This window comes from Rhea americana, unplaced genomic scaffold (genome assembly GCF_003343005.1).
Source record: "Rhea americana isolate MKP2758 unplaced genomic scaffold, rheAme1 scaffold_130, whole genome shotgun sequence".
In the NCBI taxonomy this organism is placed as follows: Eukaryota; Metazoa; Chordata; class Aves; order Rheiformes; family Rheidae; genus Rhea; species Rhea americana.
The window spans coordinates 1,213,101-1,229,319 of NW_028185373.1; the positions used below are offsets into that span (position 1 = coordinate 1,213,101).

Sequence of the window (16,219 nt, forward strand, 5' to 3'; positions counted from 1 at the left end):
TATTCAAGTTTCCTGTCAGGCTAACATTACTAGATGCCTGTGACGTATCATCCCCCTTAAAGTTTGTTTTTCTGTGTACCTAACAGGCAGCTGTATTTTGGATTCTGGTAAACAAAATCTGTGCATGTGTTCTGGGTAGGTTGCATTGTTATTTTCTGCGCATTGGTCCCTTTTGCGTACATCTCAGGCATAGGCCCTGTTAACTCCTTCACAGAATCAGCTCACTTTTCTTGTCTCCTTTGGTCTTCCGTTTCTCAAGCCATGTCACTAATTTCAACATTTTGGATAATCTCTGTTTATAGTTTAACTGTCCTGAGGCTTGTGATATAAGCAGTAGATGATCTATAGGAAGGTCTTGCCAGATTTTTTTAAAAGTTATTCTTAGCACAGAAGCCATTCAGGCCCAGATAAAGGTTACAGTTTTTTTCTTGGACCTCGTGAATCATGATTCCTTAGAGGAAGGAAAAAAAAAAAAAATTTAGGGAAGAGAACATGTTTTTTAGCTTCTACTGTGGAATATGGAATGTGTAAATATTACTGTATTTAATATGTGTTTAGCTAAGGTTAAAAAACCTAAAAACTCATTTAACTCTCTGATATTAAGAGTATGGGTTTTMTTTTTTCTTTTTCTTTTTTTTTTCTCTACAGGTGATATTTTTAGATGATTCTGTGTCATCTTTCATACAGATTCGAGGATCTGTTCCGTTATTTTGGGAACAGCCAGGCCTGCAGGTAAACAGGATATAGATGTAAAATATACAGATATTTATTATTTGTGGTTCTTAAATGTTTTGCCAGTAGCCTTTAGACTCTTCTCCACTRTAGCCTATCTGAATGAGATTGTCCTTTGGGAGCAAGTTGGTCCTGCAGTTAACTCACCAGGCCTGTTACTCTTGAATGCTATTTTGTCCAACAGCTAAATGTGCTCTTTGTCCATTACTTCTGGATGTTTTGTCTTAGAATTTCTGAGTTTTTTTGTTTATTCTAAATTGCTGCCTTAACTTAAGGGCACCCAAGGAGACTGGTTTCTTTTCAATTCTTGAGTATGAGTTTGTTTAGGAAGTCATTATGGATCAGTCAATAAGCAAAAGTAACTAATATAATTACATCCCAGTTTTCTTGGAAGAGGGATTGTATCAGCATCTATTGCTATTCAGAAGTGTTTAAAAAATTCATGGCTTCACACTGACTTTAGGTTCTTTAAACTAGATATACGAGCATGTTGCAATAGAACCACCAAAGCTTTTCTATACCATTTACCAAAAACACAAAATGATTAGATGCATGACTAAATATTTTAAATCAAAAAAAAAAAAAAATCAGAAAAGGGAAGAGGAATTTAAGTAAAGCTGGTAAAAAGAGTGCACGTCATAAGAAGCAAAATAGGTTTGGGGAAATTCATTTAGGACATGAAATGAATTTTTAGGTCACTTTTGGGAGTAATAGAGATCTTTAAAGAGCAATTAGTCAAAGGAGTGAAGGCAAATAATTTAATGCAATCTTAATGTCATAGGTGGGATCTCATCGTGTCAGAATGTCAAGAGGTTTTGAGGCGAATGCACCGGCTTTTGACAGGTGAAGTGATGTCTTAAATTTTTTTAATGTACTACAAATCACTGATAAGTAATGTTTGTATAACAAGATATATTATTCCAAACAGGAGACTTTTCCTATATGAAAGTGTGATTCAGCATAGCAGAGCAGTTGCCCTGCTATGGGCAACTGGGCAGTTTTTGCAAAGTTCTRCAGGATTGCTTGTGCTCGGGTGTTTTATTGAAAAGTTTGAAGAAAGCTTAAAATGTTTAGCTRAATTGAGAACAAAAATTGTAATATGTTTACATTGAATAATCTGTATTTGTCAACTGTCTAAAATTGAAATTTATATTTTGATTTGCCTGTGGTGATATATTTTAACTTCACAATCCTATGCATTTAACTAAATGTATTTTGTTAAGCAGCATTTTTGGTGCTGTTTTCCTAACTAAATAGCAGTCAACTGTTGTATGCTATTATTCAGTTRTGTTGGTTTGTTTGGCATCACATAATAAAAGGCTTACTGCTGTTAYTAGAGTACCTAGTATATTTCTTTAGTGTATCAGTCAGTTTTCCATGTGTTCATGTTAATTTTCTCTACACCAGAATGAGTGTGGAATTTTTTCTTCTGTTAACAGGCATTTCAGAACACTTAAAAATTTATATGGCAAGCAAATTATTGTAAATTTACTTGGGGCAAAGGAAGGGGAGCACATGCTAAGCAAAGCTTTCCAGGTAATTATGACAATTCTCACACTATGCATACGTTTGGAATTCGCCTCTTTATTCTGAAGCTTTTATGTAGCCTTCAAAAATGAAACAGATATGCTATGCCCTGAAGCAACTATTGCTTGCATTTTAAATTGTATTTATCATTAAGGCACTGCTTAAGGTACAACTTTTAAAAGTTCATTTCATGTTATGTATTTACAATTGGTCTTTGATTATTTGATCTTGGTTAGTTTACTGAAAAATTTTAACAGCAACATAGGTACTATTGAAAATTTTTCAATTATTTTCATGTTTCATACTTGTTACTGGCTTATTTATAAAGGAAATAGTGTTTTCTCTAACTTTGTGAATAGATAAATGATATATGTGCTATTTAGTACTTTGCTGTTTTTTTAAAATTTTCCCTTGGAATTCCTGGATGTATTCCTTAGTATTAACAAAAAAAAAAAAAAAAAATCCCTCAATTTACACTTAAAAGCTACTTCATGATCAAATTGAAATGCTTATTTAGATGCTGTTAACTGTAACTGGCTGTTTTCATGAGTATCTTCCTAAGTAGATAAAAAAAATAACTGCCCTATTGTAGTGAATGCGTGCTGACAGTTTGAGAAGTTCCATTTGAAACAGGGGAACGTTTCAGTAGTCGTATGTTATTTCCCTTTCCCTTTTTCCCTTTCCTGACATGATTGCTCCCAAATGTTTATTAATGACCAATGCAACTCACAACTCTGCCAACAGAGACTGTGTGAGTGCTTCAGGACTTTTGGGGAATATTAGGGGAAGTTTTGCTCAAACCATCCTCTATGGCAAGCTAAGTAACTCGGCTTTGTCTGTAGTAGTTTATGGCACTTTTACTCAGTCCTCATTACTAGCAGGTGTGTCTAAGATGGTGCCAGCTAGTGAAACGGATCTTCAACTTGCACAGCTCTTTGCAAAATGAGGCATTTTGACAATGGAAGAAGACATCCTATAAATACTGTTTTGGTAGCCTTAGTATATGTAGTAGGAAAGAAATTATTTTGATTGTAGTAAGAAAAGAAAAGAAACAGGTAAAATATTAATCTGTTAAAATGATTTTTTTGAACTGTAGTGATAAAAATGTTTTATTTTTTACATAAGAGAAAGCATATAATAATCAAGATCACTAATAAAATGGCTTTAAAAATATTTGTAACATCTTATTTAACTTATGCTACTCTAGATTGTTCATCTGTTGGTATATTTATACCTTTTCCTTCTCTTTTTATATTATCAGAGCCACTTGAAAGCATCTGAACATTCAGCTGATATCAAAATGGTGAATTTTGACTATCATCAAATGGTTAAAGGTGGAAAGGCAGAAAAATTACACAGCGTGCTTAAACCRCAAGTCCAGAAATTCCTAGAATGTGGATTTTTTTATTTTGATGGAAAGGAAGTTAAAAGGTTTGTTTGTATAACTTCTGTGACTTCCTCAAATTAAGTAATGATTCTGTGGTGTTTTTCACCCCTTAGTAAGAATATAAGGGGAAAAAAACCTCTTCCAATTATTTCTGTTAATATATTCTGTTATGATATGCAAGATGATGCTCAGAACTAAAATACGAATTACATACCTTTTTACTTGTTAGGTACACCCACATGGGATGGAAGAATTAGTTATTTTCTCCCTCTTCTTGTGTAACATCATACATATTTTCYGTGGTGATGGAGCATACCAATATCTATTGTATTTTGTTGTGTTGTAAATATTGACTTTCAGCACAGTCTGTTTCRCTAATTTTTTTGGCCTCTGGTTTCTCCATTTGACAGATACAGCTCTCTGAAAATATGAATGCTTCTCGATAGTGGTTTGTGTTAAAATCAACAGTAATGAGTAGTAATACCTTAGTAGTGTAAGATTTTTGTCAAATGTAGATGATTTCCAGAGTCTTTAAAGTAAAGATTATTTTTTSTCATTTTTGAGAACTAGTATTAGACAGGGAATCACTTTCTTGGGACGTATATGCAAAAAATATATGTGAAATGTCCTGGTGCAAAAATAAATAGCTGTTCAGTAGCCTTGTAGACAAAAGTTACTTCTTAATTTTGATCAGYATTCTGTATTTTCTATAATTCACATAAAAAGTATTGCCAAAGTAACTACTTACTCTGATAGTGGTGGAAGACAAGACAAATGCAGTTGAAAGAGATRCATTTTAGCAGCTGATATATGCCTTAAGTCACACAATTCTAGTTGTACAAAAATACTTTTAGTTCTAACTTTTATTAAAGAAGAAAATTTTTGTGTGTTACTTCCAGAAGTATTGAGGCTAGAGATGGACGTTAACCAGTGCTGTTGCAATTGTAAATTAACTTGATACCAGAATTTTGAGGCTCTGTTACTGTTGTCATAGCTGGGAGGCATGTTTTGTAATCTGCTGTGTATTGCCTGGTCCTACTTCATTGTACTTTCATCCTCATTTTCCCCATGCCTCTTTCAAGAGCAAATGTTAGGTTCATCTCACCAGGGAGAGGGAAGCAAAGCTGGCAATAGGCAACRTTCCTGTTTTGCGTTCTCCCTCCTTTTAACTAATGCCAGAGCAAAGGTGCTGAGCAAGGGGATTGTGCCAGGGCCTGGCTTCATCTCCTGGTGGAGCGAGAGAGGAGAAGAGGGCTCCAGKGCCACTCTGTGCACTGGCCATGGGCTTAAATCCCCCAGGGGCAGGCCTTAGCTAGACCTGAGTGAGGGTGGATCTGRTGGGAGGGTAGTTAAGAGATGCAGATTTCCACCTTCGTCTCAAAAACCTCACTGACCTTTCTGTAAGAGCTTTAGAAGTGTTTTGGCACTTTGTGATTGGAGTATAGCTTTTGGTCTTAACAGAGATTCAAATAATATCATCACTTGTCTAAAAGACTGGTAACAGGTAAGACTGACAAGTAAAATAGGCYATGACTTGTGATGGCTTTAGGAATTGCATTAATAAAAGGTCTAGTGACAATTCTTATAAGTTTGCAGTGCTTCTCTTTTGAAGAATGTAAATTTTTCTTCTAATATGGATAGCAAGTTGTTTTATATTTCAAATGAAATACAGAGATAGTATTGAAGGAAGATTCTTCAAAATCATCTTGGCAAACATTGTTCAAAACCTCCCACATTTTCTTGATTAAACCTCCAAGCAGTGTAGATATGAGGAAACCCTGCTTACTTAACTGGGCAAAGCGTGTAGTGGGAATGATGAAAGACAGAAAAGCTGTGAATCACTGAAAGAGCCCTCAAAGGTTTATCTTCGTGGCTAGGCAAGGAGAACATGAGAATTGCTTAATATGATTACTSTGACAACTTTTTAATTAATGGGCTTCTGGCAAACAAAGGGGAGCAGTTAAGAGTGCCTGAGCATCTTTCAAACTGGGAGAGGCAGGCTTATTTTTCGTTTTCATTTGGGGATGAAAGAGAAAGTAATGAGGAGTTGAAATTGGCTTTAATTTTATCACAAATTCTTGTTATTTTTATTTTAGCTAAACAAATCAAAGAACTGTCCTAATAATTTTTTTTTTATTTTTGTTCTAACTAAGAGTAAGTGCCTCTGAAATTCTTGGAAGATGTGTTAGTTGGATTGTTTGGAAAGAATTCTTAATCCTGTGTAGTACTTTCATCTAGCAAAGTCAGAAAATGAGGAAAAACTGAAGAGAGACTGGCTTTATTGCAGAAAATAAATTAGTTTTGTATAGTGAACACTGCTAAATTCACTGCTGCTTCTGAAGCTAACCCTCCATTGCTGATGCATTTATAAACATACTTACGATGACATTGCRGTGACAATATCCTGATTTACTATTWTGGTTCAGATCTTGATGTCCCTGCCTTTGATGATGATATGCGTGCTGAATGAGTTATTTCATTTTTTTTTCTCTCTCTCTCTTGTTGTACTTGGCACAGATCTCAAAGTGGTACTGTCAGAACAAATTGCTTGGATTGTCTGGATAGAACAAACAGCGTGCAGGCTTTCTTTGGCTTAGAGGTAGGAAAAATAACATGGATTTCCAGACAGAGAATCTGGACTGTTCCTGATATTTCTGTAAGAGTTATATTGTAAAATTAGCATTATCTTCCATATGAGAGATGAATTCAAGTGCATTGTAGATGGCAGTGTGATTTATAGAGTGACACTGTCATTCAGTGGGTGACCAAATCTTGGTAGTTTGGAGAAGCTATGTAGTAATTATAGTTACACAGTAGTCATGTAACATTAAAAATGCTTCATCCTTTCTTAGATGTCAGTTTCTTCTGTCTGTGAGGTTCAGGTTTGCAAATCCAGAGGRGGTAGTAGTGTTGCTGTCCTTCACAAAAACACTTGAGGCCCTTGACRATAACCCCTTTAGAAGAAGTTCCTCAGAACGTAGTGGGATTACTGTTCTCAGTATCTGCTGGTGCTGTCTGTTTTTTCACGGCGTTATGCTGTGAGTTCTTGGTGAGAGAATTTGTGGTTGAGGCTTTGGTCAAACTCAAATTCTGTACTTGGAAATTAATTGTGCAATTCAGYCCTTCTGTGGGGTTGTTCTTCAGTGTATTGGCTTGCATTTGAAACAAAGCTTCTAGCCTACAGGCTTATAAAGCAGAGGTTGAATGTGTGAACCTGATTGGAGTTGATGGAGTAACATGGTACGGATTTTTCAGGCAGACAGAAAGAAGAGCACTCAAATTTTTGACAGCTCCACTCATCTTAATAAATTTTGACTCCCGAAGATAAAATCTGTAAAATGTTTAAAAACRCAATATTGAGTGCTGTAAAATTAAGCTAAGTAAAAGAATTGTCCTGTTATTATTCTGAATTTTATTTAAATTAAAACTCTCCTCTCTCAACATCTATGGGAAGAATTTCTGATAGAACTGCAAAATCCGTGGGCTATAGAACAAGCATATTTCTAACTCTGGAATGTGTAGTGCTTTGCTACTGCATTTACCTATTGAAAACTGTTGCCAATTCAATGGTGTGTTAGTGAAATGAAATACTGAGCTGTTTACCCTTATGTTATATATTATATTAAATTGTCATATATTATATTATCAATTATGTTATATATTAAATAGTGTAAWTTTTTTTCTCTTAGTATTCAACATCAATACATGTAAGAGCAGATACAAACACAATTTGASAGATGTAAAGCTCTTTTTCAGTATTTCAGCTCTATCTGTCCTGCAAAGGGTCGCACCTTTTAATTCCTAAAATTAAGAAAAAGAGCTCATGTCTCCTAGTACATGCTAATTATATACTTTTTTTTTGTGGGATTTAGAATTTTTATTCTTTTCTTTCTTTCACTGTCYGTGGAAAAGAGTAGCTGAAAGTTTTGAAAATCCCACAACATCGTATTACATTATGTGACTCAGATATCTGTCCATCTTTATTGACTTTGCCATAGGAAAGATAGATGATAACCTTAAAGTCGTTCCTGATCCTAAATGTGTTTACCAGAGTTTAACAGTTTGTTATACAGGCACAAAGACAAATCTTTGTACGTACTTAACTCAAATGGCAAATTTAGCTTTACAGGTCGAAATTTTGCTTTCTCCTGCATTTTTAGAATAGGCTTAAAGACGCAAATTTCTTTTAGAGTGGATGTGTCAAACTCTTCATTGGTGAGAGCAAAATTTGGATTTCAGCTAAAATGAGAGCTAGAAATGCAAAACTCATTAATAAGAAAAATTTKAAGTCCTCATCAGCTGCTTGTTTACTTTTAAAATTGTATTTAAATGAGACATAATAAGTTCTTAGTCTTTTTGTTTTTTAAATGTGACAGATGCTCTTTTGACATACCAAGTATTGAACTGTGGATGATGAGYTAGAAATGAAGAAACCTATTTGTGAAGCTTCTTTTTTTTATTTCTACTTAATTTCATCTGCATGTTTCCTTTTTTTTTATCAATTCCTACCTAACCTTCAGAATTTTGTCTTTGCCTGCCTTAATCATTTTAGGCTCATTTTTCTTACCATTGAGCAGGAGGTTTTAAAGATTATTAAAAATACTTGAAAATAACTTTTTATTTGTTTTTAATTTTTAGTGTTTACTTTCTGTATTTTGTCTGTAGCCACAAATCATAGAAATTTACTTGAAGCTTTTTAAAAAATTATTATTTCATAAACTGGGATTTTAAGAAAAGAGTAATATTGCATTTCTACACCCATGACCATAATGCTGCATTTAAACATGTAGAATGCATTGTGGAGAACCTATTTGGTTAATACTGATTGTAAGGGTGAAGATTGCAGTCTGTCAGAAAAAAATTAAGTGCAAGTATAGAATGAATGACAAAAGCCATTGCTGTTTCTGTCATTATCACAGAGCTCTGTTTCTCTTGCATTTTGAAAATAGAGATTAATGTTTGATATTATGCTTTTTTTTGGAAAGAGCATGAACTATTGTAATTCTAAATTAAGTGGGAAGACTTGAGAGCCAAAAATAACTTACGTTGTAACTATAGAATTTTTAGATAAAAATATTCACAGATCAGTTATGTAATTATTTCCTTGTATTGCTGTCTGTCTTCTAAAAGATGATGATGCTGGTGCTAAAATCGTATGTATGATGCAGCTTTATAAGCATGGCATGGTGTCAGTTTCTTCAGATTTATATATATAAACCAATGTTTGTGTGTGTATTTGCTGCGAAAAAAGTGATGTACTGTTAATAAATACGTTTAAAGATTTTTTTATTTTGCAAATGTTGCCTTCATCTATTGCAGATGCTGACAAAACAGTTGGAGGTATTAGGATTAGCTGAGAAGCCTCAGTTGGTTACTCGCTTTCAGGAAGTTTTCCGATCCATGTGGTCTGTTAATGGTGATTCTGTCAGTAAAATATATGCTGGAACTGGAGCCCTTGAAGGAAAAGCGAAGGTAATGTACATTTTAATAAAAGTTTTAGGCATATTCAGTTGGTTTTTTTGCCATGAGTAAAATAATTAAAAGATCTTTTTTAAATTTTGCTTGCGGTGTAACTCTGAAAAGACAAAATACATTTAATGTGAAAATGTTCATTATGTTGATAATCAGATATTGTTTCAGTACATATTTTTTTTAACTATGCTCATGCTCATGCTTCCTAGATAGGGAAGCCCTTTCTATAGGAAAGGATGAGGCTCAAAACACTGAGGTCTTCGCATCACAGCTCTTAAAAACGTATATTCAAATCAACTTTATTTTACTTGAATATTYTCAGTTTCCTGTCTATACTTTTGCCTTCTATTTCGGTTTCACTTAGTATATCTCCTTTCTTTTAAAATATACTTCTCTGGACGTTATTGTTCCAGTTTTTAGTATTTATTGACTGTTAATTTTAACAGGTCATAGTTTGGTGATTTCTAATTTAGCTCTTCCAACTATTTCTTTCTAGTTTTACAATTACTGGGGGGGACAAATTGCATTTTTTCCTTCCTCTGTAGTGCTATGATAACAAATAATTCTGTAGTACATTTGCAAAGTAATGCTGTGTTTCTGTTCAGCTTTTCCTTCTCAGTGCCTGAGTAGTTCAGATTTTCTAATACTGTCTTTATTTTTCTTTTAACAATGTTGGGGGGTTTTCCCATAATTCTCCTTCTTATCAGGTAATATCTGTCAAGAAAGACAGATGTTGAACTGTAGCAATTTTTGCCCTTACTTCCATCAAGAATTTCTTTTCATACAATTCTGTATCTTCAAGAATACTGTCTTTCATTCCCTGATCTCCATTCTTTTAATTTAGTTAGATAATATTTAGTTATAGTTGACTATTTTTTTCCATCATTTATGTAAACCATAATATCAAGATCCTTCTCTGCATATGTAGGAGGCATCACAGTAAGCTRCATAAAAAGAAAACAAGTAAATGGACTTGTTGCTTATTCTGCCCTTGATTGGTGCATGCAAGACCCTTTCATCTGGGAGTTGCTTGTGTAGAGTGGAATTTAGCTAAAGACATTTAGTTTTATTTTCTTATAAAAATGTCRCCCAGACCCTTGGGAAAGTTACAGTAAGTATTTTGTGGGGCATTTCCCCTTCTYCTAACTTTTTTTTCTTTTAATCTTACTGGTTTCTTTTCCGAAATTAATACTTCCTTGTCATCCGTTTGACTATTTAAATTTTTTCTTTGTAAAATATGTTTAGTATATTTACACTTACATTTTAATGTGTGAAATACACAGCATATTTACGTGCTGTTCTTTTGTAATGATCCAGAGTAGTCTGTCCTTGTCCATAATATTCCTTATAAAACTGTTAATGAGTTCCGAGTCCCACTTTTCAAATATAGCATTGCTGGTAAAGATCAATYTATTCCAAAAGGATCTTTGGTACTTGCAAAGCCATATAATGAGTGCTGTTTTTCAGTGAAACTTGTACAGGTCCACTACTCAGTATCTGCATCAAGACTATGCTAATATATTTTRAAGTGTAGTTTTTAAGTGGTGGTTTTCATCTTCCAAATGGGAAGTTCAATATTTGAAATTCTTCCAATTCTTGCTTGTCAATTTGATTTYTGAAGCAAGAGTACTTGGAAGTAAAAATATTGAAATTTAGGATATGAGAGAAAAATAATTTTAAATGTATTAATATACATTTCTATGTTGAAAAACAGTCCATTTTTAAGAATTACAATATTCATTACATCTAACTCCTTAACTGCTCTTTCTTCTGCTTTCTCTGGGTTCCTTTCAATAAATTGCCTGATATGTGAATGGTGAGTTTGTTTTTTGGATCATGTCATAAATTGTATATTGTCTGATAGAAAGGAAGCAGCATCCTATTGAAATTCTGTTGTAATGGTATGCTCCCCAGCACTTCATCCACACTGTCTTCCAAAAATCATGCTGCCAGTTGTCTACTACTAATACTTGACAAAGGAGTAGTTTTTTGTTATTTAGTATGCTTCATGGAACTAAATGTTGGGGGGGGGGTTAAGCTTTTTTCTTCTTTTTGCTATGCGTTTAAGAGACCTTCATGAATAATTCAAGCTGTAAACTTAGAGTATTTTCTAAAATAATATGATACRATGCAGCATCCCTGATGGAGTGTGGTCTATGTTTCATGTACGTGCAGATATTAATAGCATGTGTTTACACACCGCTTACAGGCAGAATATGCTTATGTATGCACCATAAGACACAATGACCCATGCGATCGATAAAATGTCTTTGTGCCTCTGAAATCATGGTCTGTGCTACTTACGCAGGTTAACACTGCTGCTTTATGAACCGTGTGTGAGACTGCATGACATGTTCATTACGTTATCCCGTAGGGGTCTGATGCCCAGAGAGTATCTAGTAGCAGTACATCTTTTGGAGATTCCTTTTTAGTTCAGGTAGTAGGACAGTATTCTTTCAGAGCACTAGTTYATTGTGCCACTCTTGTGCAGTATGTGCAATGACAGTGATATTTGTATGTATGTAGTCCTGGATCAGTGTATATGTTCCTTCTGCGATACTGCATGAGACTTGCATGTTATTTTCAAAAGTTACTGGGACATCTCTTTCTAAATGTGGATTTTTCAGAATATGAATTCTGAACAGATATGTTCATATGTGCATATACATATTTATGTATCATGACATTGGACTTCAGTGCTTGTTCATCTCTCACTATTTGGGGGAAGACTCAATCTCGTATCATGGTCTAAACATGGCACAATATGAATTTAATTTTTGAACTCCAAAGATTTRGAGAAAAAAAAACTTGTTCCCCTCCCAACAGTACTTTTTAAAAATTTAAATAATTTAAACTGGAGTAATTTGGTCTCTAAATGTGCCTTGAAKGCATTACTGCGTTGTTTAGCATATGAGAAAAAAAGTATATTTAGTACASTAAGCTCAGCAGACTTTTAGATAACACTTAAGGAAGGAAATTGCTATAGGTTTTAGAAGTTTTAGAATTATTAATGCAATTTACAGATATGTTAATGAATATTGCCATTGTTTGTGAGTGATGTCCAACATAAAATATTTTATACGTATTCCTCCCTAACAGGCTGGAAAGCTGAAGGATGGTGCTCGTTCTGTGACCAGAACGATTCAAAATAACTTTTTTGATAGCTCCAAGCAGGAGGCCATTGATGTTTTGTTATTGGGAAATACCCTAAATAGTGATTTAGCAGATAAAGCACGGGCTCTGTTAACCACCAGCAGTTTACGCGGTATGTGTCTTTCAGGATTTTAATCTGTCTGATAACTATTTGGTGTAAGAAAGTTGTATGGGCTCTGTTTTCAAAGTAACGCTGGAAAGTATAAATGCTATTTTATATAGTCTGTTGGCTTATTAAAAGAAAAAGGTTACTTCTGCTTTACTAATATTGCTAAGCTAACCTACAGTAGTTTCTTTGATATTTATATTTTGGTAATGTCTGATGGTATAATAGGTATGGAGCATATTTGTCAACTTTACAGGAGGTAGTTATTAGGCATGTTTTGTTGAGTTTTTCCATCCATTTGTAGGAAGTGTTAATCATGACAATTACATGATAAATTTGGGGGGAAAAAATGTCATGGCATTATGCTTTTTGGATTGCTTGCTAGATCTTCCTTAATTTCATCTGTCATGTTGGTGAAGAAAATTCTCACTGCATTGTYAAAGTAGATGCAAAACACCTTTTTATTTTTTTCCTCAAGCTTGAYGTAAAAAAGCTAGTATTTATCCTGATTTTGGTTTCTAAAGAACTGARGAACATGAGGGGCTTTGATGATGGAAGAAAATTTAAGATAACTAGAGCTGCCAGAAAATTCCTAATGAGTGGTTTTCCATCACAGGATTCCTTTTGTGAAAAGGAAACTTTCCAAGGAGTGTGTGCACCAGTTTAAATCACTGAAGTTTGTCAGACTRTGGGTGAAAATTTATGTCAAAATCAGCGAGAGATTTCACTAAGAATGTTTGTAAGATTTGGGCAGTTCAGTTATATGAATAAAGTTCASCTAATCAATGAATAAGCCAGATGTTTGACTCTGTACTCACCTGGGATATAACAGATATGGCAATTCCTGGGCAAAGAAGGAACTTAAATTTGAGCCTTCTCTCCAAGATCCAYGTCATAGTGTCCTAAATTCTGGGTTATTGCTAATTTGGGAATGAAAGATGTTTTAAACCTTTCCTCTTCTTACCCTCTGATATTTCTCAACCCAGAATAGGAAAAATATGTTAAAACTTCAGTGCAAACCTGACACAGGAAAAAAAAATCTTGCCTGATTCTGGTCTTCATCTTATGGYTATTTATTTATTATGTGGAGCCCCAAAGCTTTTCCTCTTATTTTCTTACAACAAGATTTCAGGTTATTGTAACTTTTCTTGCTTCTGAAGCCTGTTATATCATCCTTACCTCAGAATTAGTTAAGTCCTTCTTATTTCTTCYCACTTTTTCTGTGAATGCAAGTTGTCCTTTCAATATTTGCAGCTCCTGTCAGCTGAGGAACAGTAGTTTCTCTTCTCTGGACATGATATTTTTGCACTGTTCACTGTTGTGAATAATTAGATACACTTAGTCTCTTCATGTGAAATTCTATTATTAAAAAAGTGAGAAAGGAGAGTATTTAATGACTTGTGGAGCTTTTTAGGTCTTGCAACATAAGAGGTGCTTTAACTGATTCAAACAATTATGCATAATAAGTTATGTATSTAAGAGCATATATCTTCTCATAGTACTAAAGATTTTTTTTTWAAAAAAACTGCTTATTTGACTAATTTCTTCTTGTTTCCTTCTTACTGCATCCGTAGTTTCAGAGCAGTCATTACAATCAGGTATAGTATAGTAAATTGAGCTGTAAATATCTGAGCAGCTATTGTTCTCTGGTTTTTTCTTATGTCCTTGTTTGCATATGTTTGGTGCTGGGCTCACATTTTCCTAGTATTATTTGGACCTTGTACTCCTTTGCCATAAAATTCTTTAATACAAGAAAAACTRTGAAAAAGTGGAAAATGTTGGAATTATGCTGGTGTGTGAATTATGAAAAGAGATAACAAATACTTTGGTTTTTATTTTTGCAAATATTCTTACTGCAGAGGAATTTACTTTTTTATCTTTTTGGGGAGCTGGTTTTGGATTTTGTAATTTAATCTAATTTGCCTTTATAAGGATCTGACTGCTTATGTTCTTGCATAAAATTGCCTTAATTCACATCTCCCAGTGAAGGCTCATGTTRTAATGATCTGAAATAATGTGCTGACACTTAGTTTTTGTGGAGCAAAAGTACAGTCAAAACCACTGAGATACAGTTATTGTTGCATGCGCCACAAAAAGGAAAGTATTAGCCAAAGAATTTATTTAGGACAGCTCTCAGTGAGGAGGGGGCCTGAAGAGGGAACTTGATAGTTAAATTTTAATCTTGTACTTTGAGGCACTGCAATAGTATCTTGACTCACGCCTATGATGTTGGACTTAAAATGTGAGAGGTTGGCTTCTAGGGATGCAGCGGTACTGTGAACATGAAGAAGCAGTGATACATAATAAAAGTGTGTAGGGATGGGCTATACTGAAGAAAAGGACATGAAAAATCTGTTCATTTTAAGTAACTTTTTTGTTAATACCACTGTAAGTTAGCAGCATAATGCCTTAGAACTTTTCTGAGTGGAATTTCTCCTTTTTATTATAACTTAAGCTGTTTACATGAGGTTTCACCTTTTGGGAATATATGATATATACATATTACATGTGTTTACAGAGAATCTAGGAGTACTTATCAGTACTTACTGTCTTAACTGGGGTTCGTACTGCTACCTTTTTTAAGTAGCAGTTTCAGTTAAATCAGATCACACGCATAGTTTCTGGGTGAAGTGGAAAAGTCTATGCTTAAAACCTGGGAGAATGGAGGGAAAGGAGGAAGGAAAGAAAAAAGGAAGCTGTTAATTGTTTAGACAATTCTGCCACGTTAGGGGAATTGCTAAGTTCTGCACAGTATCTCCTTAACTTATATGTTTGGGTAATAGCCATTAACCTTAGGTACTGAAGTTAAAAAGGGGAAGATCCTTGGGAAAAAACGCTTAAGAATTTGTGGCTGACTAGATGTTGTTCGAATACATGTGATGCATTTGAAGTTTTTTTTTTTCTTGTGAAAGCAATTCTACTGTAGTCTGTTTTCATGTTGAGATGTTCTTCCCTTTAAATTCCTCTCAACTTTGCATTTTTTATTAGTATTTATTAGTATTGTAGCTACTGAACTCTTACTGAGTTCTTAATGAAATCTGGAAGAGTTGCAGGTAATAGAGAGTTGGAATTAACTGATTCTTGGGCAGTGTTTAAAAGCTGTTTATTGAATTAAATGGTGTTACCCTCTAGACTATACCAGTCATAAATGTCAACTATTTTTAACTTACTGATGTAATATTTCACTGTAAGTTTCGTCTGAATACTAAACGCATGTATTGAAAAATATCTACAGTAATTTGGACTGTGTAGCAAAATAGTTCAGTTCAAATTCAGTTGCACAGAATATGCATAAAGGATTTAAATTATTATTTCTTTTGTAGAAATAATTTCCAGATGTCTGCACAGTGTGAACAGCAGTTAAAATATTTTTTACTGCAWAATGATGTAAAAGGCAATGTATTGGCTTTGTAGCGTAGACACAACTTTGTTGAAAAGATTAAAAGCTAGAAATATGTAGGAAAATAATATAGATGTGAAAAAAAGCAGGGAGCTGTGAAGAAAAATGGTGCATGGATTTTTTTGGAAAACAGATGAAAATTTCATCTCTTGTTTTCTCTTTTTGTTTGTTCTAATACAGAAAAAGATTATTATGAAATTTAGAAAGCTCTAGTTAAAACCTGTCCATTTCATGTATGCAACAGTCGCGCGTTGCTTCCAAGTTACATCTTATTCTGATAAGAAAATGTTCCCTTTARGTGTTTGTTCCAGTGTCAGGAGTTAAATAGGGAATAGTTAAATTTGCAGCATTTCTTAGAAACTGCTTATAATCAGGTATGASTTATTTGCAGCAACTACTTAAGATTAGGGCAGTGGGCAAAAATTGAAGCACAGGCAGTTCC

At 34.0% G+C, this 16,219-nt stretch overlaps 1 protein-coding gene across 6 annotated transcripts in view; it reads left to right on the forward strand.

The window, feature by feature from the left end:
* The window catches only part of SYNJ1 (synaptojanin 1), a 66,770-nt gene that overhangs the window by 16,508 nt on the left and 34,043 nt on the right, over positions 1-16,219 (forward strand). For all 6 annotated transcript variants that reach the window (XM_085297778.1, XM_085297779.1, XM_085297780.1 and 3 more), the window contains 7 exons: positions 649-732; positions 1,514-1,575; positions 2,172-2,268; positions 3,521-3,690; positions 6,164-6,245; positions 8,966-9,118; positions 12,218-12,383. In XM_085297778.1, coding sequence (XP_085153904.1) covers positions 649-732; positions 1,514-1,575; positions 2,172-2,268; positions 3,521-3,690; positions 6,164-6,245; positions 8,966-9,118; positions 12,218-12,383 — 814 coding nt within the window. The remainder of the gene's footprint in view (positions 1-648; positions 733-1,513; positions 1,576-2,171; positions 2,269-3,520; positions 3,691-6,163; positions 6,246-8,965; positions 9,119-12,217; positions 12,384-16,219) is intronic.